The sequence below is a fragment of the Lepisma saccharinum genome, chromosome 4, assembly GCF_977018435.1.
Source record: "Lepisma saccharinum chromosome 4, izLepSacc3.1, whole genome shotgun sequence".
Lineage (NCBI taxonomy): Eukaryota > Metazoa > Arthropoda > Insecta > Zygentoma > Lepismatidae > Lepisma > Lepisma saccharinum.
The window spans coordinates 75,046,724-75,066,150 of NC_139232.1; the positions used below are offsets into that span (position 1 = coordinate 75,046,724).

Below are 19,427 nucleotides of genomic sequence, written 5' to 3' on the forward strand. Positions count from 1 at the left end.
TCATGGTTTTGCAGTCGATAGCTTAAATGTCTTCAATCATTGCAACCTTCATTTGCTAGCATACCCCCACCCTTCTTCCCAAACAGTTTACGACAAGAACAGAAAATCTTACCTCTCCTCTTCGAGTATACCAACCACATTCTGTCGACAGTTTCCCCATTTTGCATAACACGCTTATAATGTGCAGGTGAAAAGTATCGATTATCACCATTAATTGGGTGATCATGATTTATGATGCGAATTGGGCTCTTTTCAATGATTGAATCAAATTCGGAACTGTTTAAAACTGACATCCACTCGCCTGGATCTAAAAGCAGAGGCGATCTGTCACCAGACTCAGAAGATGAACATGAAACATACTCCTCCTCTCAATTAGTTCCTACATTTGGCACCTGGTTTACAGACGAGCTACATTTAAGGTCACCGCCGCCACTGGTACATACGACTTGAACTATATCGCGAACACACTCCGTAACACCACCATCATCACCACCAACACTAACACTAGAACACTTGACGTCAAGTGTATCTACATTATTTCCGTCTATCGTGGCGAAATTTGAAATGGAAATTGTATTTACAGGCAGCAAGATTTTCTCGAAGGAATCCTTCTGATTTTTTAAAAACGCGTCCTTTTGCCCTCCCTTTTTTTAACCTTTTTGAATCCAGTCAGATTCAAATTTACGAAATTTGTCCCATTCCCTAGACATTCCTATAATCTCGATTCTACACACCCTCACGCACTACTGTGTCAAACAAGAATGACTTGACATATGTTTACACTTCGGCATGGTTGTAAAATCGGGCAAAATCCGGAAACGTTCCTTCTCTGGGAGGATTTGAGAGGCATTAAAAATAAAGTACTCATATCTCCAGATCTTTTCTATTACACCCCTGATTAAAAAGTGAAATAACCTTGTGTAATTTTTGTTGTATTCGTGTGTTCCTTATGGTTTATTTTTGTAGGTTCTCATTTCATATCTAAGTTTGAGATTGTCGTAAAGTACAGTAAAACGTAATATTAAAAAACTGATATTGTTTTCCATGTTTCCTTCCGACAAGGAGTTTCGAAAAATTATTGAGAAGACAAATTCGACGTGACAAATTCTAAATTTGCCGTTCATTTTTTACAAGCGCTATTTACAATCTGACGCCAATCCTGTGTTGCGAATTGCTCGCCTAAAATATCGGGAAATTATTATACATGCAGAAAAGCTAAAATGAAAACACAATGAAAATGAATTGTAAACTGAGGATTGCTTAAATACTGCAGTCATATTTCAGTGCATAAAAGTGTCAGGCAAATTATTGATTGTGCCAGCAATGGGACTGTACGTCACTTTTCTGCCTCTTCAGTTAAATCGTAACGATGAGCATGAATGACGCTTATATAGAACTGAAGAAGAGATACTCACAAAGGAAAATCCAAGCCCACGTCAGGATTCGAGCGAGTGCATTTTTTGAGAATTAGATATTTGAATACTAGGAATTTAAAAAATGGGATATAAGTGAAGCAAAAGAACTGAACTTATCTTTAATATCGAAATTCTTCACAGTAATGCTGCTCCAAGCAACTCCGTGGCGCAAGAGCCGTCTTAGAGGCACAGCCTGCCAATCAGCTTTTCTTTGTGTGACCCGTGGTAAGCGCATCGAATCCCATCGCTTCTATTTTCTGGCTTTCGAGATTGGAGCCCGCTACTGCTTCTTTTCAAGTAGCTCCTTAGCAGTGGCGTGGCGTGGGATTTTTAAAAGTGTTACCGGTTATCAGCAGTACATTTAAGGGAGGCTTGGGCGCCTCCCCACCTCATGCCCCCCCCCCCCCCCAATGTCTTCCAAGTAGTTCATATAATATTAATCTGGTACATCTGCAATTCAATACTAGATTTTGGTAAAGGTAAAGGAAAAAAATATTGACATAAGGACTGAAGTGAAATCGCAAACATTGGTTGTTTACACAATAATACGTAATTTGATACTTACAGAAACATCGAAGGCTACTTATGGAGCAGATCAATCCGACGACTGACTCTTCTTTGAAAATAATTATATGATGCTGGGGTCCCGGGTTCGAATCCTGGCTTAGGCATGGACGTTTGTGATGTCTATTCATCAATTTCATTATATCATCACTCATCCCCATCTTCGCAAATTAGCCAAAAGTGGCACAAGCGAAGCAAAATCAATCAAATCAAATCAAAAAGTTCTATGATCAGTGGCGAAGCGTGCTGTCTCGGGAAGGGTAGGCACAGGACGGAGCAGGGTTTGGGGGGAGGGGAAGATGTGATTTTTTTAAACAGTAGTATGTTAAAATATAGCCCCTAGAAAATAAAAGATAACATATTGCCTGAATCTCGTCTACTTAAGTCGGGATAGTGATTGTAAAGGATAATGTAGTGATTAACGCTCTCGCCTTATAATCAAGAAGTAGAAGGTTCGATTCCTCCTGGAGGCATTGGTTCAGATTCTACTTTAATCTAGTCTCGATTAGATATCTGAGAATAAAGACGCTTCTGTCTCGAAGGTCAGAAAAAAGTGACGATGAGACTCGATGTTCTGACCACGCGTCACTCAATGAAAAAGCCGTTCTGTCAGGCCCTAGCCATCTTGCTCGTAAAAATTATTTGCTACTTCAATAACAGTATTGTAAATGTTTTTCGCATTACAGAAATGGTTGGTTCACTTGATCGTCACTTAGCGTTTATTTCTTTTTAATGCTGACCTCCGCGGCAGATTGGTTATAACAGCGTGCTACGACAAGGGCCTCAGGTTCGAATCCCCACCTGGGCATAGGTGTTCTTTATGAGTGTCCCTTCGTCAATGTCATCATATTATCGCTCATTCTCATCTTCCCAATTAGCCAAAAATGGCAGAAAGCCAAGTTAAATAAACTAAATCTATCAATCAATTATTTCTTTTTAACTTTTTTATGCATATAATTCTTCTTCAACAGGCGACTTTTTTTTTAAAAAAAATTATAATATGATTTAGAAAATGATGAAATGCTAAATGAGAACACGGACTGTGTAACACACCGACCAGAAAATTTCAGTAACATGGATTTTCTCTATATGTTTGCATTGTACGTACTTTGCCCCATTTTAAAAGTAGCGCGTTTTCAGTTATGTCACTAATCATGAAAGGAAATTTCGTCTCAATATCCCTTTCCTCAAAGAAATAAAATACTTTCCCTCTCTGAATCGAGATTGTTGTGGGGCACATCCAGCAGCTAACACTTCGCGAAAAGCGGTTCCTCAAAAGAGCTGAAAGCACCAAACTTAACACTGGTAACCAACTTGCATGCATTATTTGCAGTTAGAATTCTAATAATGCCTACTTTGATAGGTTAGGAGGCCAGGGTTAGAGGTGTTAGCAACACATTTTCGCTACATGTTAGCAGCTGGGTGTGCTCCGCTCCCGGCATAGCTCTGAATCTTCCATGGAAACACTGCTTCAACAAGCTCTGTACGTCCACTGCCTGCTTCGTCACGCGCTCGTACACGATCGGCACTCTTCGGAAGTCAGGGAGAGAGGGTGAGAGAAAAGAGGCCGGCCTCTCGGGTTACATTACAGGCGAACGCACCCCTGAAATTATGCTTTCCCGCACGAATCACATAGGTTGTTATGGGACCAGCTGAGGCACTCTCGGGCGGGCCTCGCTGAATGCTCAGATACGGTTCCAGGCAGGGTAGCAAACTTGCGGTAATTATTGGAAGACCAAGAATTTCAGTTTTCTTTTATTAAGGGTCGTTTAATGAAATTTATAAGTAATAAAATAATCCGTTATAGACAAATATATTAGGGTAGGCCCGGCCTCCGGGCCTCATAGGACGCTTCGCCACTGTCTATGATGCTGTCATAAAGTGAAGTTTTTCATTTGAATTTGAATTTTTGGGTGCGACATGGTCATGGTCCATGTTATCCACACCTGAATTCCACACTTTTTTTCACTCGAAAATAGAGTACATGGCCAACAAAAGAGTTTCGACAACTGCGCACATCCACGTAACCACGGATAGTCGTTATACCACGAAACATTGAAATGTCGGTCATATCCAGCAGACGACTTGGTTTTTAAATCGTTCAAAATAGGCTTTGGCCTCCCTTTCACCACAATTTCGCTTTCTTCTGCAAAAGAACGAATCGAAAGATTGCTTCAAAATATCTATCGCACGATTACACACACTGTTCAAATAGGATGAACCCGCCACCTCGGAACTCGGAGCAAGCTCCATTAATTAATTGACAATGCCCGAAAACAACATAAAGACGAAAGACACCACTCACAAAACTCGCACTGCACAGTCCTTCCCACCAACCGTTGTTTACTTTTGTAACACGTGAAGCACCCTCCTTGCCCCCTCCCCTCTCAGCATCAGCGCTTCCCCACTATTTCCTTCGGAACCTGCAAGAAGTCCAGTTCTACTACTGCTGCCATCTTAGTTCTTTTGAAACCAGATTTGCCCAAATCGCGAAACTTCTCGTTTCAAATAAGACGTATGTAGAGTAGCTGTTTCCTAACTACTCACACTCCCATGTTTCGCTAAATCCACTGAAATCTCATTTCTGACACCACTACTATTTCGTATATTTTACGTCCTTTGCTACCTTTAAGGCTTTCACTTTATAGGATAATCGTGACGATGAGGATGCATGGTGAATTATTGAAATAAAATTATTATTTCTTTGTGTATGTAATTATTAATTTTTATAATTATGTAAGTAAAATAATAACAACGAACATTGAAATAACCATTTCTTGCTGAGGATTCGAACCTGCGACACCTGACACTTCAGAGCGTGCTAAGATAACAATCTGGAAATTATGCTTGTAAGTAATGTTTTCACCCAAAAGCAGTTCTAACACCTGAAAAACATTGCTTCAATCCGAAATTATCGCATTCCTGCGACAACGTATGTCAATCTCAATCGGCCCTTTCAAAAATTATCACAAATTCCTGAAACCGAAATAATATTATATGTGTGAAATATAGAATTTTAGGTTGACATTTTTAGAAGGACAGCAGACCCCTTGACCATACCCATCCCTCTCCTCTCCTTCTCGCCCATGATGTCGAAGAAGGACAAAGAGGACTTTCGTAATCGCTGATATTTAGAGTAAATACAAAATATCACTTAGTAGTTTGCTTTTCCCCCAGTGTGATTTGATTTTTTTAAATTTTGATTTGGCGGTTTAAGTCCACTTCATGCACAGTAATGCTAATCGGGACAGTTTAAAGTTGGATCCGAACCACTTGTGCCTCCACCGGGTATCGAACCCGGGATCCCTTGATTATAAGGCGGCGACGCTACCACTGCGCCATCGTTCCCCAGTGTGAGTGGACACCTTCAGAGTAAGATAGACCCGATTAGGCGACTTAGCTCTTTTCCGTCAATTGAGTATGGCAACACTGATCTGTATCCGGTAAGGATCACCGGCAACTGCGCCGGCTAAACAGCCCGCCTCCTCCTCCCGCCATAACAGTCTTTGCTGCTACGCGAAGTCTTCCTTGCGGTGGCTCAGGACCCTTTCCTCATGTTGCCTGAGGAGGGTACCGGATCAGTCCTCCTCTTGGCTTTTCCCAGTGTCAGAAAAAATGTCAGTCTGCAATGTTTACTTTACGACAATATTACCAGTTTATGTACGTAATAATATTTTAAGACGGGTTCTTCAGTTCTTTATATTTTGGTGTTACCTGCGGTAACAGCGGTTGCATGCACGCCACGCCTCTGCTCCTTAGTTGTTCTCACGATACTGGGTTAGCACAGAACTTTTGAGAGTTCGTACTGGGAATCAAACCCGGGACCACTCGCACCAAAATCTAAAGCGATAACCAGTAGACTTCGCGGGAGCCCTCTTCACAGTAATAGGTACGCTTAAATGTATTTTTTTAATATAAAATAACATTCTCCTAATTTCATCTAATCACCATTCATCATCGTCGGCACGATCAGACCAGAAAACAGAGAAATGGATTTTTTTATCCTTTGCGTGCCTATTTGCCTATTTGATTCAGAGGTTTTTGCTGACTACAAATCCGCACCCCTACCCATTTTTCTCGAAAACAAGAGCGTTACGTGCTTTGCACTAATGGAGTATTTATTAGACACTTGGTAGACGGTTTCATCTTGCTGCTGCGGTTGTAAAAACGAGAGGTTGTAGTAAAGAGCCCAGCGGACCTTCGAGGCTTTGATGCCGACTCTTGTTTTCGTATTTTCCCGGACCGACACACCCTCAAATTTGTTGGGCCTCAGTTTCCAGAAAAATAACCATTTTATGATGCCTGTCCTCGGTCGAACATTAGGCAGGAAATCAGGGAAAGTTGCAGTCACAAATGGGTCGTTGATCCTTGTCGGCGAATTTTTACTGGTGGCTTGACAAGAGGGGTCATATTTGTCTGTTACCAGAAATACAACTTTGTTATGATGAAATTTTCTCTTTTCACAACAATTATGTTTTTCTTCCTTCTATTCGAGTGCAATCACGTTTGCACAAAATATGAGCAAATAACTGATTTGGAAGCGCGAGGCCCCTCAAAATTAATTTTACTGAATAATTGTAGTTTTCTTTAGAGGACCTAAGTATGGCTTTTTTTGCACAGTACAATGTTGTTTTTCACCCTACTTTTATAGTTTTTTATTCAAAGGATTCCACTCCCGAAGCATGAGCATGACGCGCTACGAAACCAGAGGTCCCAGGTTCGGGCCTTGGACAGGTGTGGTTGCATCATGTCTCTCGCATCGCTATTCCTTCGGATCATCATTCAACCTCATCGTCGCATTTAACCCAATAGGTAGAAAAGCGGCGTAAAATAACTAAATAGAAATGATTGATTGACTTGGTTCATTTTACTTCACTTTTCTGACACTTTTTGGCTAATCGTGAAGATGAGAATGATTTAAGATTAAATTGATGAAAGGACAATCACAAAGAAGACATGTCCAGGCCGGGATTCGATCCCGGGACATTCTGCTTCGTAGCGTAACCTGCTAACCACTCCACCACGGAGTTGTCGGCCCAAATAGAAATTAAAATTAGAAAATGCAGTCTTGAATTTGCAGGAACCGAGTTCACCACCAAGGGCCAAAGAGTTTCGCTCCCACTAGGATAGGCAAATGATACATGATATTATTATGTAAGTAACTATTATTCGCTATATACCTTCGGATTAATTTTATTTGTATGTCTAGTCAACTTTCCCGCCTAAGCAGCAGCCACAGCGTCTGCATTTGCGGGTGGAGGCCAAATAAATTCAATTTCCATCCAGGAGAGAAAATCAGCAAGCGAAAATGGGTTCTGGACCGTAAGGAACCTCTTCATCTCTAAAGTTTGCAATTCGGTCCAGGAATATTTTTTCAGATGAATTTAATTTCGGTCCAGGAACCTTATTTCCTGATGAAGTTAAATACGGTCAACGAACATTTTTTTCCGGATCAGTTAAAATAGGATCCAAGTTCCGTATTGAAATGAAACAATTCGCAACTTGGTACGAATTTAAATTGTGCGAGAAAATAGGTTCCGGTCCTGTTACGGGACCCTATAGAACAAATTAGAATGTATGCGTTCCTTGATCTTTAACAATCACAGAGTTGTTAATGGTCCAGGAATTGTAAATAAATTCATTTCACATTCGGGAGAGAAAATTAGCAAGTGTAAATGGGTTCTAGGCCTCAATTCGGTCCAGGAACCTTTTTTCCGTATGAATTTAAATACGGTGCAGGATTTTTTCCCCGGTAAAATTTAAATACAGTCCAGGAACCTTGTTTGCGGCTGAATTTAAACACTGTCCAGGAGTCTTTTTTCCCGGATCAGTTAAAATTCGGTCAGGAATCTTTTCCGGATCAATTTAAATACGATCCAGTAACCTTTTTTAATGGAACAATACACTACTAGGACCGAATTTATATTGTGCGAGAAAAAAGGTTCCGGTCCTGCAACGGAACCAAATAAAACTCATAGAACGTTCGGATTCATGGACCTTTGACAACCCTGGTGGAGGCTAAATGAAGAAAAATCACAAAATATGCAGAATTCTGAAACGTAATATTTCTAGAGCATGCTCAACTATAAAAAGTTTACTACATACCTCGTTTCCTTCCATAAATGAAACATGACTTAGTCTACATCAGATGTGAGAACAACCGCCCTGGGAGTCAAACCCGGGCTCCTGTGTGGTAGTCGGATACCAATTTAGAACGTCAATGTGTTGGACATTTGGTCAGGCCCGTAGCCAGGAATTCTTAGTAGGGGGGGCGAAGTCAATCCTAGAGGGGGCAAATTTTTAATATATTGTGTTGCATTTTCAGATATAGCAAAGTACAGAGAGGCACTTCCCCCCCCCCCCTCCTCCAAAAGTAATAAGTAACAGGAAAGGGATGTTATCTTGAAACTCCAACGAACAAGAAAAGTTCAAGCAACATCAAATAGCAATACTTCGATTATAACCTTTCGGACTACCAAAGAATACAAAGATAAAGTTTAACATAAATAGGCTAATCGGGACTGTATCTACTTTATATTTACAGGTCAATAATGTTAACAGATGATTAATATGTACCAACAACTTTGGGCTTCTGTGCAGAACTGATTAAGGAAGTCATTTATAAATCGTGCTTCATAATGTCTCCCACTAGTTTCCAGTATGCACGATTTTTACGCACAAAGGAATCTAACGAGAATCCAACACCATTGTGTTGTGTTATGCAAGAAAAATCGAATTAATTAAATAAGAATGGTTACATATTATCTAGACTTTGATGAATTGTGTAAAAAATTGTAATACATTTTTTGTAGGCCTACTTGCTAAAACATTGAAACATGGGTCTCTTACTCCACCACGGATGCTATTGGCTTCAAATGAAAGACTCTTGCATCACTACAGACAATGTTTGCCTACTGGTTACGTTAACCATTTTGCATCCGACAAACAAATAGGAATCCCTTGATTGATCAATGACTTCTTGGATTACAGTGTCATCATTAATATTTCATATCAAGTTTTATAGAGGGAAATTTTGTATCCTCTTTACATTATGAAAAATACCTTCCTTAATGACTATGGTACGAAACCGAACGATATGAGGCCTCCTTCACCTTACCCCATTTCCGCGGCACGAAGTCTCTGGGCCGCTTATCGTCACCACTTTTTGAGCAGAAGCGTACAAAACCCAAACATCAGTTTCTTTATACTGATACTCTTCTCAGTCACTATTTACTTGTCTAATTCTACTTTCGATGTTACAAGCAATCGAAATATGGCATCTTCTGTTCTTAATGTATGCAATCCCATTGATAGCTTCGCAGTTGCAAATGGCATTAATTTTTACTGCAGTTTAAAATTCTGAGAGCAATATATAACATAATATGGAAACGATATCATGCAAACAGTAAGGGTTGAAACTTAAATTTTCCTTTATAAAATGGATATCATAACACACACCTATGTTGCTTATCATATTTGATGCATTTGCATAGAGAAATGATTCATAAGATTTGAAATTGATATTTACACTCCATAGATGCTTAGTGTAACTCTTATCAAACTACAAATTTTATAGTTTTCTAACCGAAATAATAAATGTGAAACACTATCACATTTTCATCATGTTTGATAATAATTTGAGCCAGTAAGCTGTCCCACATCTTTCATTAGCCGACCTCCATCATAACACACTACGAAGCCAGGGGGTTCCAGGTTCGAGCCTGGGCAATGAGTGTTCTTTGTGAGCAGACGCGAAACCACAAATTTTTATCTGGAGAGGGGGTCAAGTACCATAACAAACGTGCCAATAATAATAATATTAATATAGTGCTGGTAGTGGTAGTAATAATAGTAGCATTAAAATACGTTATTATCGTCGTAAATCATGCAAAAGGGGGTAGAAGTCGGTGCTAAAGCATTTGTGTTTCAACAAATTATGTGAAATATTAGTCCAACACATTCAATTTCATATTAGCTAGTAATGGAAAACAAGCACGCAAACTGTATTTTTCAATGACAGAATATGCATGACGGACATTATTCTTTTTGTACATATGACACGTACAGTATAACTTCCATGTACACTTCATTCAGATCGTTTTGGCTTCCAAGGCTGACTTCCGCTGCCCCCTAGCTATGGCTCTGAACTTGGACTATATGAACAGTAGGTATTTTGCTTGCGAGCGAAGCGAGCAAGAAAATTTTACGAAATGTACTTTTATTTGTATAAAATTTTAAATCGAAGGTGCAATTGCCCCTCTGTGCCCCCTGCAAGTGCCCTTAGCCGTCTGGAAGAAAAGTGCAAGAAATACTTGAAAATTAATTACATCTCGAGTATCCATTTGTCCGCTGTTCTTAGATTCTGCTAGTCATATTTCTTTACTTCAATGTTTGCCCCCCCCCCCCCCCTAGATTGGACTTCCGTCCAAGATTGGGGGGACAATGCCCCTACCACCCTGTGGTTGCAACACTGTTTGTGAGTGTCTCTTCATCAATTTCACGTCATCACTCATTGTCACGATTAGCTAGATGTGGCAGAAAAGCAACGCTAAGTAACAAAAATCAAATATCCGCTCCCTCTCTCTATCACATGAATCGCTATTACCAAAAGGTAGACTTGGGAAACAAAAAATTATGCAGTTCAAACCTCATAGCAACACATCCAAGAAAAACATCCAAACACATTAGGCACCTTTAATACAAGACTACTCAAATTGTCACAACTGTTCTATATACTGAAAATTGCGAAATCATTTCCCGAAGTTTGAAACTGGAAGGGAATTCTTTCTCCCCAGTACGGAATCCACCTTCATAAATCACAAAATCAATAAATGTTTTTGTTATGTTGCTAGAGTAATACAGAATATAATTGTAAAGATTAGTGAGAATTCCAGGTAGGAATATTGATTGATTGAGTGATTGATTTAATTTATTTGACTTCGCGTTTTGTGCCTCTAGGCTAATTTGCGAAGATGGGGATGAGTGATGAAATGATGAAATTGATGAATGGACATTCACAAACAACCAAGCCCGACCGGGATTCGAACCCGGGACCCTTGGCGTCGCAGCGCGATGTGCTAACAGGTAGGAATATGTTCTGTATTTTTCACAGGGGGGGCAAGGCAGGCTCTCAGGGGGGGCAGTTGCTACGGGCCTGCATTTGGTCGATCAGTCGATCCTACTTCAATTTTTTCGAGAGGAATTTTTTTTTTCTATTTTTTGCTTTACAGGTATGTAAGAAATAGTAAGTTATGTAAGGGTTCCGTTTAAAAATGCAACAACTGATGAAATTTTATACTGCCTAAAAAAAATATTTTGCTTGTTAGAACCTATTTTAGGTTTATGCACCTAAATCAAGCTTTTTTAAAAGGTTTTTATATATTTTTAAAGGTTTTACAGGATTTTTATGTCACCAGAGGCATTTGCTTTGTTTGGTCACGGAAAAACAATAACGAACGTCTTTGAAACATACTTTCTGTCAATTTCCCTTCCTCCAAGTTCACGATGTTTTTTCAAACCTCTAAACAAGGCAAAATGTCTGGCGCCACTGTTACCTGCACAGTCCAAAGTGCAAACTTCTGATCCGTGTGGTCTTCCTCACTTTCACGTCACTTCTGTGCTTTGTGGCATTCACCCCTTCCAAACTAACATTTCAGCATTGAAGTTTGCACCACTGACTATGTTTTTGTTGAAAGATTATTTTCGGCATATAAGATGATCATCACAGACAAAATTGCGGAGTTTGAATGTGGATAACATGAAAAACATTGTTGCCTAACTATATGGCGAAGAGTGCATTTTAATAGCAAATTTCTAATAAGTTCTGGCATCGCCGTAGGGTTAGGCAACACACGTAACGTTATGCAAGATAGTGCGTATTTCAGGATACAGGTGCTCCATTTTCATTGCCGGTGACTATACCTAATCAGCATTTTTCAGGAATTTTGAACTATTTGAAGTTTTTTGAACCTACTTCAGGATTTTTCGAGCCTAACTTAAGATTTTTAGGGCCTATTTTAAGATTTTTAGAATCTGTTTTAGGATTTTTTGAAAATATTTTAGGATTTGTAGAGTTTATTTTAGGAACTTAAAAGCACACTTTTTAGAACCTAAAAATCCGAGGTCTAATCATCACTCATTCCCATCTTCGCAATTAGCCAAATATGGCAGAAAAGCAAAGTAAAATGAACCAATTGAATCGCAATTTCACTTGCAATGCTTGAAAACGAGATTACAAGCACTCCGTGATCCTACCGGAATCTCGCGTTTATAGAAGCTAACTATGAAACCACTTCTCGGATCAAACTGTACTTCGAACTAGCCGACAGTCTTCAATTGTCCACTAAATCAACAGAGTAGGGCAAAAAGAAGCAGGTGTTTCTTGAAAATGAGTGGAAAGTTACCAAAGAAGGATGTAAAGGCGGTACATTAGAAAAGGCTTAATATGGCCTTTCCCTTCATTGCAGTCAGGCTATGAACACAAGGGTTGAGTGTGGGATCATGAAGGAACACCAACATCTTTGTTATTCATCCCCCGCCAGAAAAGGGACAAACAGTAGAATTTCGTCTCTTGCAATTTGAAAAGCCTATGTCCATCCTGAACCACAAAGTAATTAACCTGCAATAAACTTTCTGTGTGAGGCAGATTCATAGCCAAAATAATAATAATAATAATAATAATAATAATAACAATTTACCTCGAAATGACAAAAATGTATTTACTTGTTCTTGTTTAAATTTTCGATTCTTCGAAACGTTTGTTAAGGCGTTGAGTTGGTGTTTTAAGTCCACTTTATGCATAGTAAGGCTAATCGGGACTGGATCTAAGTTGAAAGTAAGATCCGGACCACCATATGCCTCCACCCATGTATCGAACCTGTGACCCTCGCTTACAAAGCAACAACGCTATTACTGCACCATCAGGGAGGCATCGTTTGTTAAGCAGGATTCTTAAAATTGGTCTTCACGAAATCGAGAAAAATATGCGACTCAAGAAATCAGAAATCGTACAGTTTGGGAAGATAATTACTTTTAACGTGCTGCGTGTTTTAGGCTGTGTGAATAGTAGAATAGTTATTTGGTGCGAATGATACTACTTACCTGGAGATATGATAATCTACATAGGCATCCTGCCACCATTATACTTATTTAGGGTGTATTGCACTCATCCTGCCACCATTATACTTATTTAGCGTGTATTGCACTCTGATTCGGGACCACTTGTAACTGCTTGCATATGTGCTTTGCCGCTGCACAAGCGTTCGTTCTTCAAACTGGTCACAAACTACTCAAGCTCGAAACATTGTTTGGATGCAACGTCAACACCCAACGCCTGCTAGGGTTGTAAACACCGCTCCCTCAAAATTCCGAGAAACATCGAACTGCTAGGTTCCTACACTGACATCCACTATAGATAGAACCAGAAAAACGAGATAGAAATGTATTGTTTGGTGTTCATGTCACTCAAATTCAAGAACAGTGTTTCAAACTGAAAGAAAAATTTCCTGAAAAACTATTTTGCAATATTTGTCATGAAAGTAAAATCTTCAGCAAATGTAGAAGTTTGCTGGGGCCACATGAACGTTTTGGGGTGCCAGTGCCCTCCCCCCCTAACGACGTCCCTGGTTGGTGGGGTCATACCCCATTTGACCCAGTATTCTTTAAAGAAAAGAACGTCAAAGACATGAAAAGATGGCAAAATGAAGACTGACCACCAAAAATACATGCGTAACCCCTCTCCCTTTTGAAAATCCTGGGCATGCCACAATTTATCTCGGACACATATTTTAAAATCAACTCGCCAGAAGTTTTTATCATTTCATATTGGAGACTGAAGTAAGATGCGTTCTTCCTTCAGGTTTGGATATTATCCTTTAGGGTGCTGTCGCCTGCCTTCACACCTAACCTAAACAAAGCCCTACTTTTCCATCCTTGTGACTTGGATCTTCAAGACTTGGAAACATTTCTGACCAAAGGGACAATATACAAATGCCATCAATTTGAACATTTAAGATAGTAATAATAATCTTCAGCGTTAAGTGTTTGTTCATAAAACTATACTATAGTGGAATTTAAGTAAGTTTATACTGTATACCTACTGTCTCATTACTGTATACCTACTTATGCCCACCCCTGTATAGCAGCAATGGTAACTTGTGTCCAATGCTATATTGTTCACGTAAAATTTCCATCATAAAAATCCCCCCCCCCCCAATTAGGTGGATGCAACAAACATTCACACCCCCACCTGTGAGCACCCCTGCCCCTAAGTACTTTCTTTTCTTCATCTAATGAATTAAATATGGTGCATTTAAGGTGTAAAAATTTTATATATATTTTAAAAATATATATGTAAATGTTGAATTGTATGTCATTTGAAAGGGAAAAAAATCCCCCCCCCAAAAAAATCTCAATAGCGCAGTCTGCGCCATAGTCCCCCAGTGGGCACCCCTGCTCAGATGTATAAAAGGATTATTATTATTTAGTAATTTGAGCAGACTTTCTTAATAACCTGGATCTGGGGCTGTGGTTCCAGCTCCCTCTTCCTCTCCTTTGTGTTGGAGACCCTGCTCTAAAGTCCTAACCCTATGAGCAAGAATTCATTCAAGCAGGGACAGCAACGGGGTGGGCACGGGTGGGCAAGTGCCCACCCAATCAAATTAAATAAATATATACAATTAGGGAAACGTAAATGGTTCTGTAAGTATAGGCTGGTCCTCACTCCATCCCATAACGAGGTTTGCTGTCATTTGGCGAATTGTCTAATAAGTAAGTTTACAAAGATTAGAGAGAATATCTTGTTGAATGAAATTAATTTAAGCTTCTCTTTCTACTTCCTTAATTTTGTAATTGGAAAGCTAAAGGCACTATCAGAACTCTTTTTTAAAATGTAGTCTAATGAACACTGCTATGATTAGAAGCAATCAACAGGCTTAGTAAGTTTTATTGGATACTCACAATTATGAGGTATGCTATATGAGTTAATGAGGATTTAGAAGGATTTGGAGGGTTGCAGCTCCAGCCTTCAATGGGGAACAATTGCTTTGAAATCAGCCATATATTGAAGAAAAAAGATATTAGGAATGTGGAAGTATTAAAAGTATAACTAGCCATCTGGCATGACTTGGGCTAAAGGTTATAGACCAACTGAAACTGTGCATAGATGGGAGTGATTGATTGATTTATTTGGTGTTTTAAGTCCACTTTATGCACAGTAAGGCTAATCGGGACTGGACCTACAGTTTAAAGTGGGATCCGAACCACTATGTGTCTCCATCGAGTATCGAACCCGGGACCCCTTGATTACAAGGTGACGACATAGATGGGAGGTGAGTTCTTGATGTTGTCAACACCGGACCTCCACATAAATCTCGGCCTGGGTATGATCAAAGTAATAAACAATAAACAAATAAAAACATCTTGTTTGCCTTAATTGCAATGATGAGTATGAATGATGATGATGAAGGGACACACAAAAACACCCATGCTCAGACTGGGATTCGAACCCAGGACCCCTGGCATCATAACGCACTGCGATAACCACTCCGTGGGTAATTTGATGTGTCACTTTCTTTATTCTATCACAGTTTCTTTTTACATAACTGTCACCTTCAAATACTGCAATGTGTCTCACTGCCATACTGTGACCAAATTTTAATGTAACAGTTTTGTAGGTTTGGAAAATATAGAATTACTGAACTGATATTATTAGTGGCTAGCACTATTTACAAGTTCTCCTCCAACATATAAATTTTCACTATCAGTTATGCATTTCTTATGACTAACTTGCATGAGTTTCAAAGATGATGAAGGAAGGGGTGGAAAGAAGCCTTGACTCGAGGGTGTCAGATACCTATAACGAGGCAGCCAAATTTAATAACAAAATAAATAATCAGGACAATAATCCAGGAGTGATTTTTTTTTTAAAAGGTCCACGTGCTCAAATAGGCTAATTGTCACTAGATCTTAAACTGTAGTCCTAACGAGTGTGTATAGGCTTCCACTGGGGATTGAACACAGGACCCCTTAATAATAAGATGAGAGCGTTATGCGATCAGAGAGACGATATACAGAAATAACTCCGTCAACCGTATCATTTTATCATAACATAAGATGCGTCCATTTAAGAGGTGGATTACACTATTATTATGATTGGCCCATTGGATGTCCGCAGCATTTTTTCCAGGGAGGGGCAAGCATTATAATTTGTTCAAGGGGAGGCAAACGAGACATATTCCCCCCAATAATAGTGCTGCCCTCTAAAAAAAAAAACACTTATTAAAATTGAAGCTCTCATGTTCCTGCAGCATCCTTCCAATCATTAACATAAATTACTGTGAATGAAATTAAATATATGTGTGCAATGTATAAGTTTATGGCAATACCCATTTTCCAGGGGGCATGCCCCCTTGCACCCCCTCCTTCCAGACACCCATGGATTGGCCTTAGATTTAAACTACTTCTTTCATGTACGGACAAAAATTTTGAGATTTAGATAATACCATGTCGTTGTTGGCGGAGTTATCTGATTTGATAAAAAAAAATGAAGCATTGTGGAGTTGAAATTACTACCTCAACTTTCGATGTGCTATGAATTATTGATACTTTATTTTTGGAAAGTAATCAAGACTGATTTGACTCATTGTTATATTTCAAGTTGATTTTCTGCTAGTTTTGACCAATGGTGATGGTGAGGTTGAATGGTAATTAGATGAACGTCATGAAGAGATGAACACAAACACTCAAGGAGAGACAAAACACCAAGAGAATCATCTTCACTGCGGTTACAGGCGCCAGAGATGCATTTGCCCGCAAGAATACAGTTTTCAGGGTATACTATTCAGGAGGGATGTTGACATTTGAGTGTGTTCTAAATGGTCACACTTACAGTCCAAATGATCTGTAAAAAAGATACAAATTACTGGATACGATAACTAGGTTTGATGAATTCCTTGTGTCCAAATCGCTTTCTACACAAGGTAAGAGGGAAATCTCGAGTGAGAGAGAGAGGGAGTGTGTGGGGGGGGGGGATACGTGTTAGTCAAACTCACGTTTTTACTGCCCAACCTAATTTATCAATATAGAGCTTCTGCCCACCCAGTCGAAAAATTCTGGCACCGTCCCTGCATTCAAGTCCTGTTTTTCAGCTTGTTCCAACCAACCATTTGTCCTGCAAGGCATGTTTCTCTTGGTATAAAAACATAAGGTGCTTCTGCCATCATCTACCCAGAGGCGAACCGTCCAGTCATCAGGAGATGCAGCAATGACAAAGCAAAATAATAAAAAAAATTGCTTTTTAAATATTTTAGAGAAGAAGTAAAAAATAAGTCAGAATACTCGCATATTTGAGCGAAATTAGTCATTCGATGCCATGAAACATCTAGAAATACATAAGAGATTCGCTAAGTTTAGTGAATCGAAAGGAGAACCCAGTTCTAACCCCCATGCCCAGCCATCCCGCTACGTTTCCTGTTGAGTGCAATGGTGTCAGGCAGGCCAACTCATCACAGCAGGTCTGCGAATCCAAGGTTCTTCGACCGCTTTCCCCCGGTCTTGAAGGTCTGGTCATAAGAGGTGCCTTTTTTCAGACCCCTTGTTTACAAACACGGCAGGCTTTCAGTGACGTCATAAGTAAGCAAAAGCATAAATTTCCGCACGGTTAGTGCTAGAAAGAGCTGGGGGAGGGGGGAGGGGAAGCAGTTCTGGATCCATTGTATTTCCTTAACAGCATTTCTCCTTTTCAATTTTTTTCTTTTTTTTCATCCTGCGGTTCAATTATCATTTTCTGAAAATAATGTTCTTACTTTACAAAACACGAAGTACTTCAATGTTGTTTTGTGTTTACTTACGACTGACAAGACTGATCAAGATTTTTGTTCTCGAGGTTGATTGATTGATTTGGTGTTTTAAGTCCACTTTATGCACAGTAAGGCTAATCGTGACTGGACCTACAGTTTAAAGTGGGATCCGAACCACTATGTGCCTCCACCGGGTATCGAACCCAGGACCCCTTGATTACAAGGTGACAACGCTACCACCGCACCATCGGGGAGGCCCTGTTCTTGAGGTGACAAACATACTTACTTAGACAGAACCTTTTCCCTAACATATCTACTTTCACACCAGGGATGGTCAACAACATCAAGATTCCTGAAAATTTAAAATCTCGATTCGGAAATTTTACTACCCAGATTTCAGAGAGACACATTTAACAATTTTTCCATTTTTCGGGTAGAATTTAGGAAAGTTTAGTGTTCCTTATTTTACGATCATATACAAGGTAGAAAAAAATGAATTTGACCATCTCCACTTCACACGTCTGTACGAACACTGTTATCATCATTATCAATGTAGAAATCCCCCCTCCCCCTCCACGGTTGAAAGATTGACCCTGACGTTTGGCAAGTCTTGCGATGGGTACGTAAAAATGTCACGCTTCGCCACTGCATCTACCATACATAGTACACAACTGAGTTATTTTCCCAAATGAGTAACTGTATCTGTGTTACTTTCATGTAAAATGACTGTAACTCAGTTATTTTTTTATAATGCAACTTTCCAAATGCTGTTTATTTTCATGTTGTTTCCACAGATGACAGCATGTTCATCATTTGGAGGTGAAGAAATAAATGATGAATGGACTCTCAGAGGATGTGAACCCTGCTTAGAAGACACCAGGACATGCCATGTAGTCTCTGGTTCATTAACCACACAACCACCACTACCAGGCTATCACCTAGTAGCTCGAGTCCCAAAGGGTGCTTGCCACATCAATGTCAAAGAGGCCAAGCATACCAGAAACAACATTGGTAAGCACAAAAGTGGATATATATCCTGTACTTCTACGAAATGGTCCACCCATTTTATATGGAAAGTATACGTACTTATATAAATTTCCTGTTCTTTTGAATTCATTGCAACATTGTAAATATGCCTGTGACTAGAGGTGTTCAAAAGCTGGGCTCTTGTTCTGGATTGGGTCACTGACTCGATATATATATATATGTATATTTCCCCCAGCATATTTTTGATTAGACAGAAAAATATGCTGGTGTAAGTGGGGATGGTTCTTCCTCATTCATATTTTGAGATGATGTCATATTGTAATTACAAATACATACCTCACAAATAATTACAAAAATGTATGTAAAGAACAGCAGCAAGGAAAGGGTTTTAAGTATTTCATGTTTATTTGTAAAATATAGCAACCTATATTTTGCAATATTTATGTAGCTGTAGATGCAAGTATAGAAATAATGATATAAACCTTTTTCTTGAATACTTAATTTGAATAAATATTTCTCTCTTTAGGGTAAATTTCAAGGCTGCATGTTCATAGAATATTTCTTTGCACTACCCTTTCATTTTCAGAAGAATTCTTATGTCGATAGCTATAACAGGCAAATTGTTCAAGAAGATTTGTACTTGTGTGGCTCTGAGATATCTCTT

The 19,427-nt window shown here is 39.3% G+C and overlaps 1 protein-coding gene across 1 annotated transcript in view; it reads left to right on the forward strand.

The window, feature by feature from the left end:
* LOC145986590 (uncharacterized) overlaps positions 1-19,427 on the forward strand; it is a 91,131-nt gene that overhangs the window by 47,540 nt on the left and 24,164 nt on the right. The window contains exon 3 of the mRNA XM_083120770.1: positions 18,571-18,787. Within this exon, the coding sequence (XP_082976896.1) occupies positions 18,571-18,787 (217 nt within the window). The remainder of the gene's footprint in view (positions 1-18,570; positions 18,788-19,427) is intronic.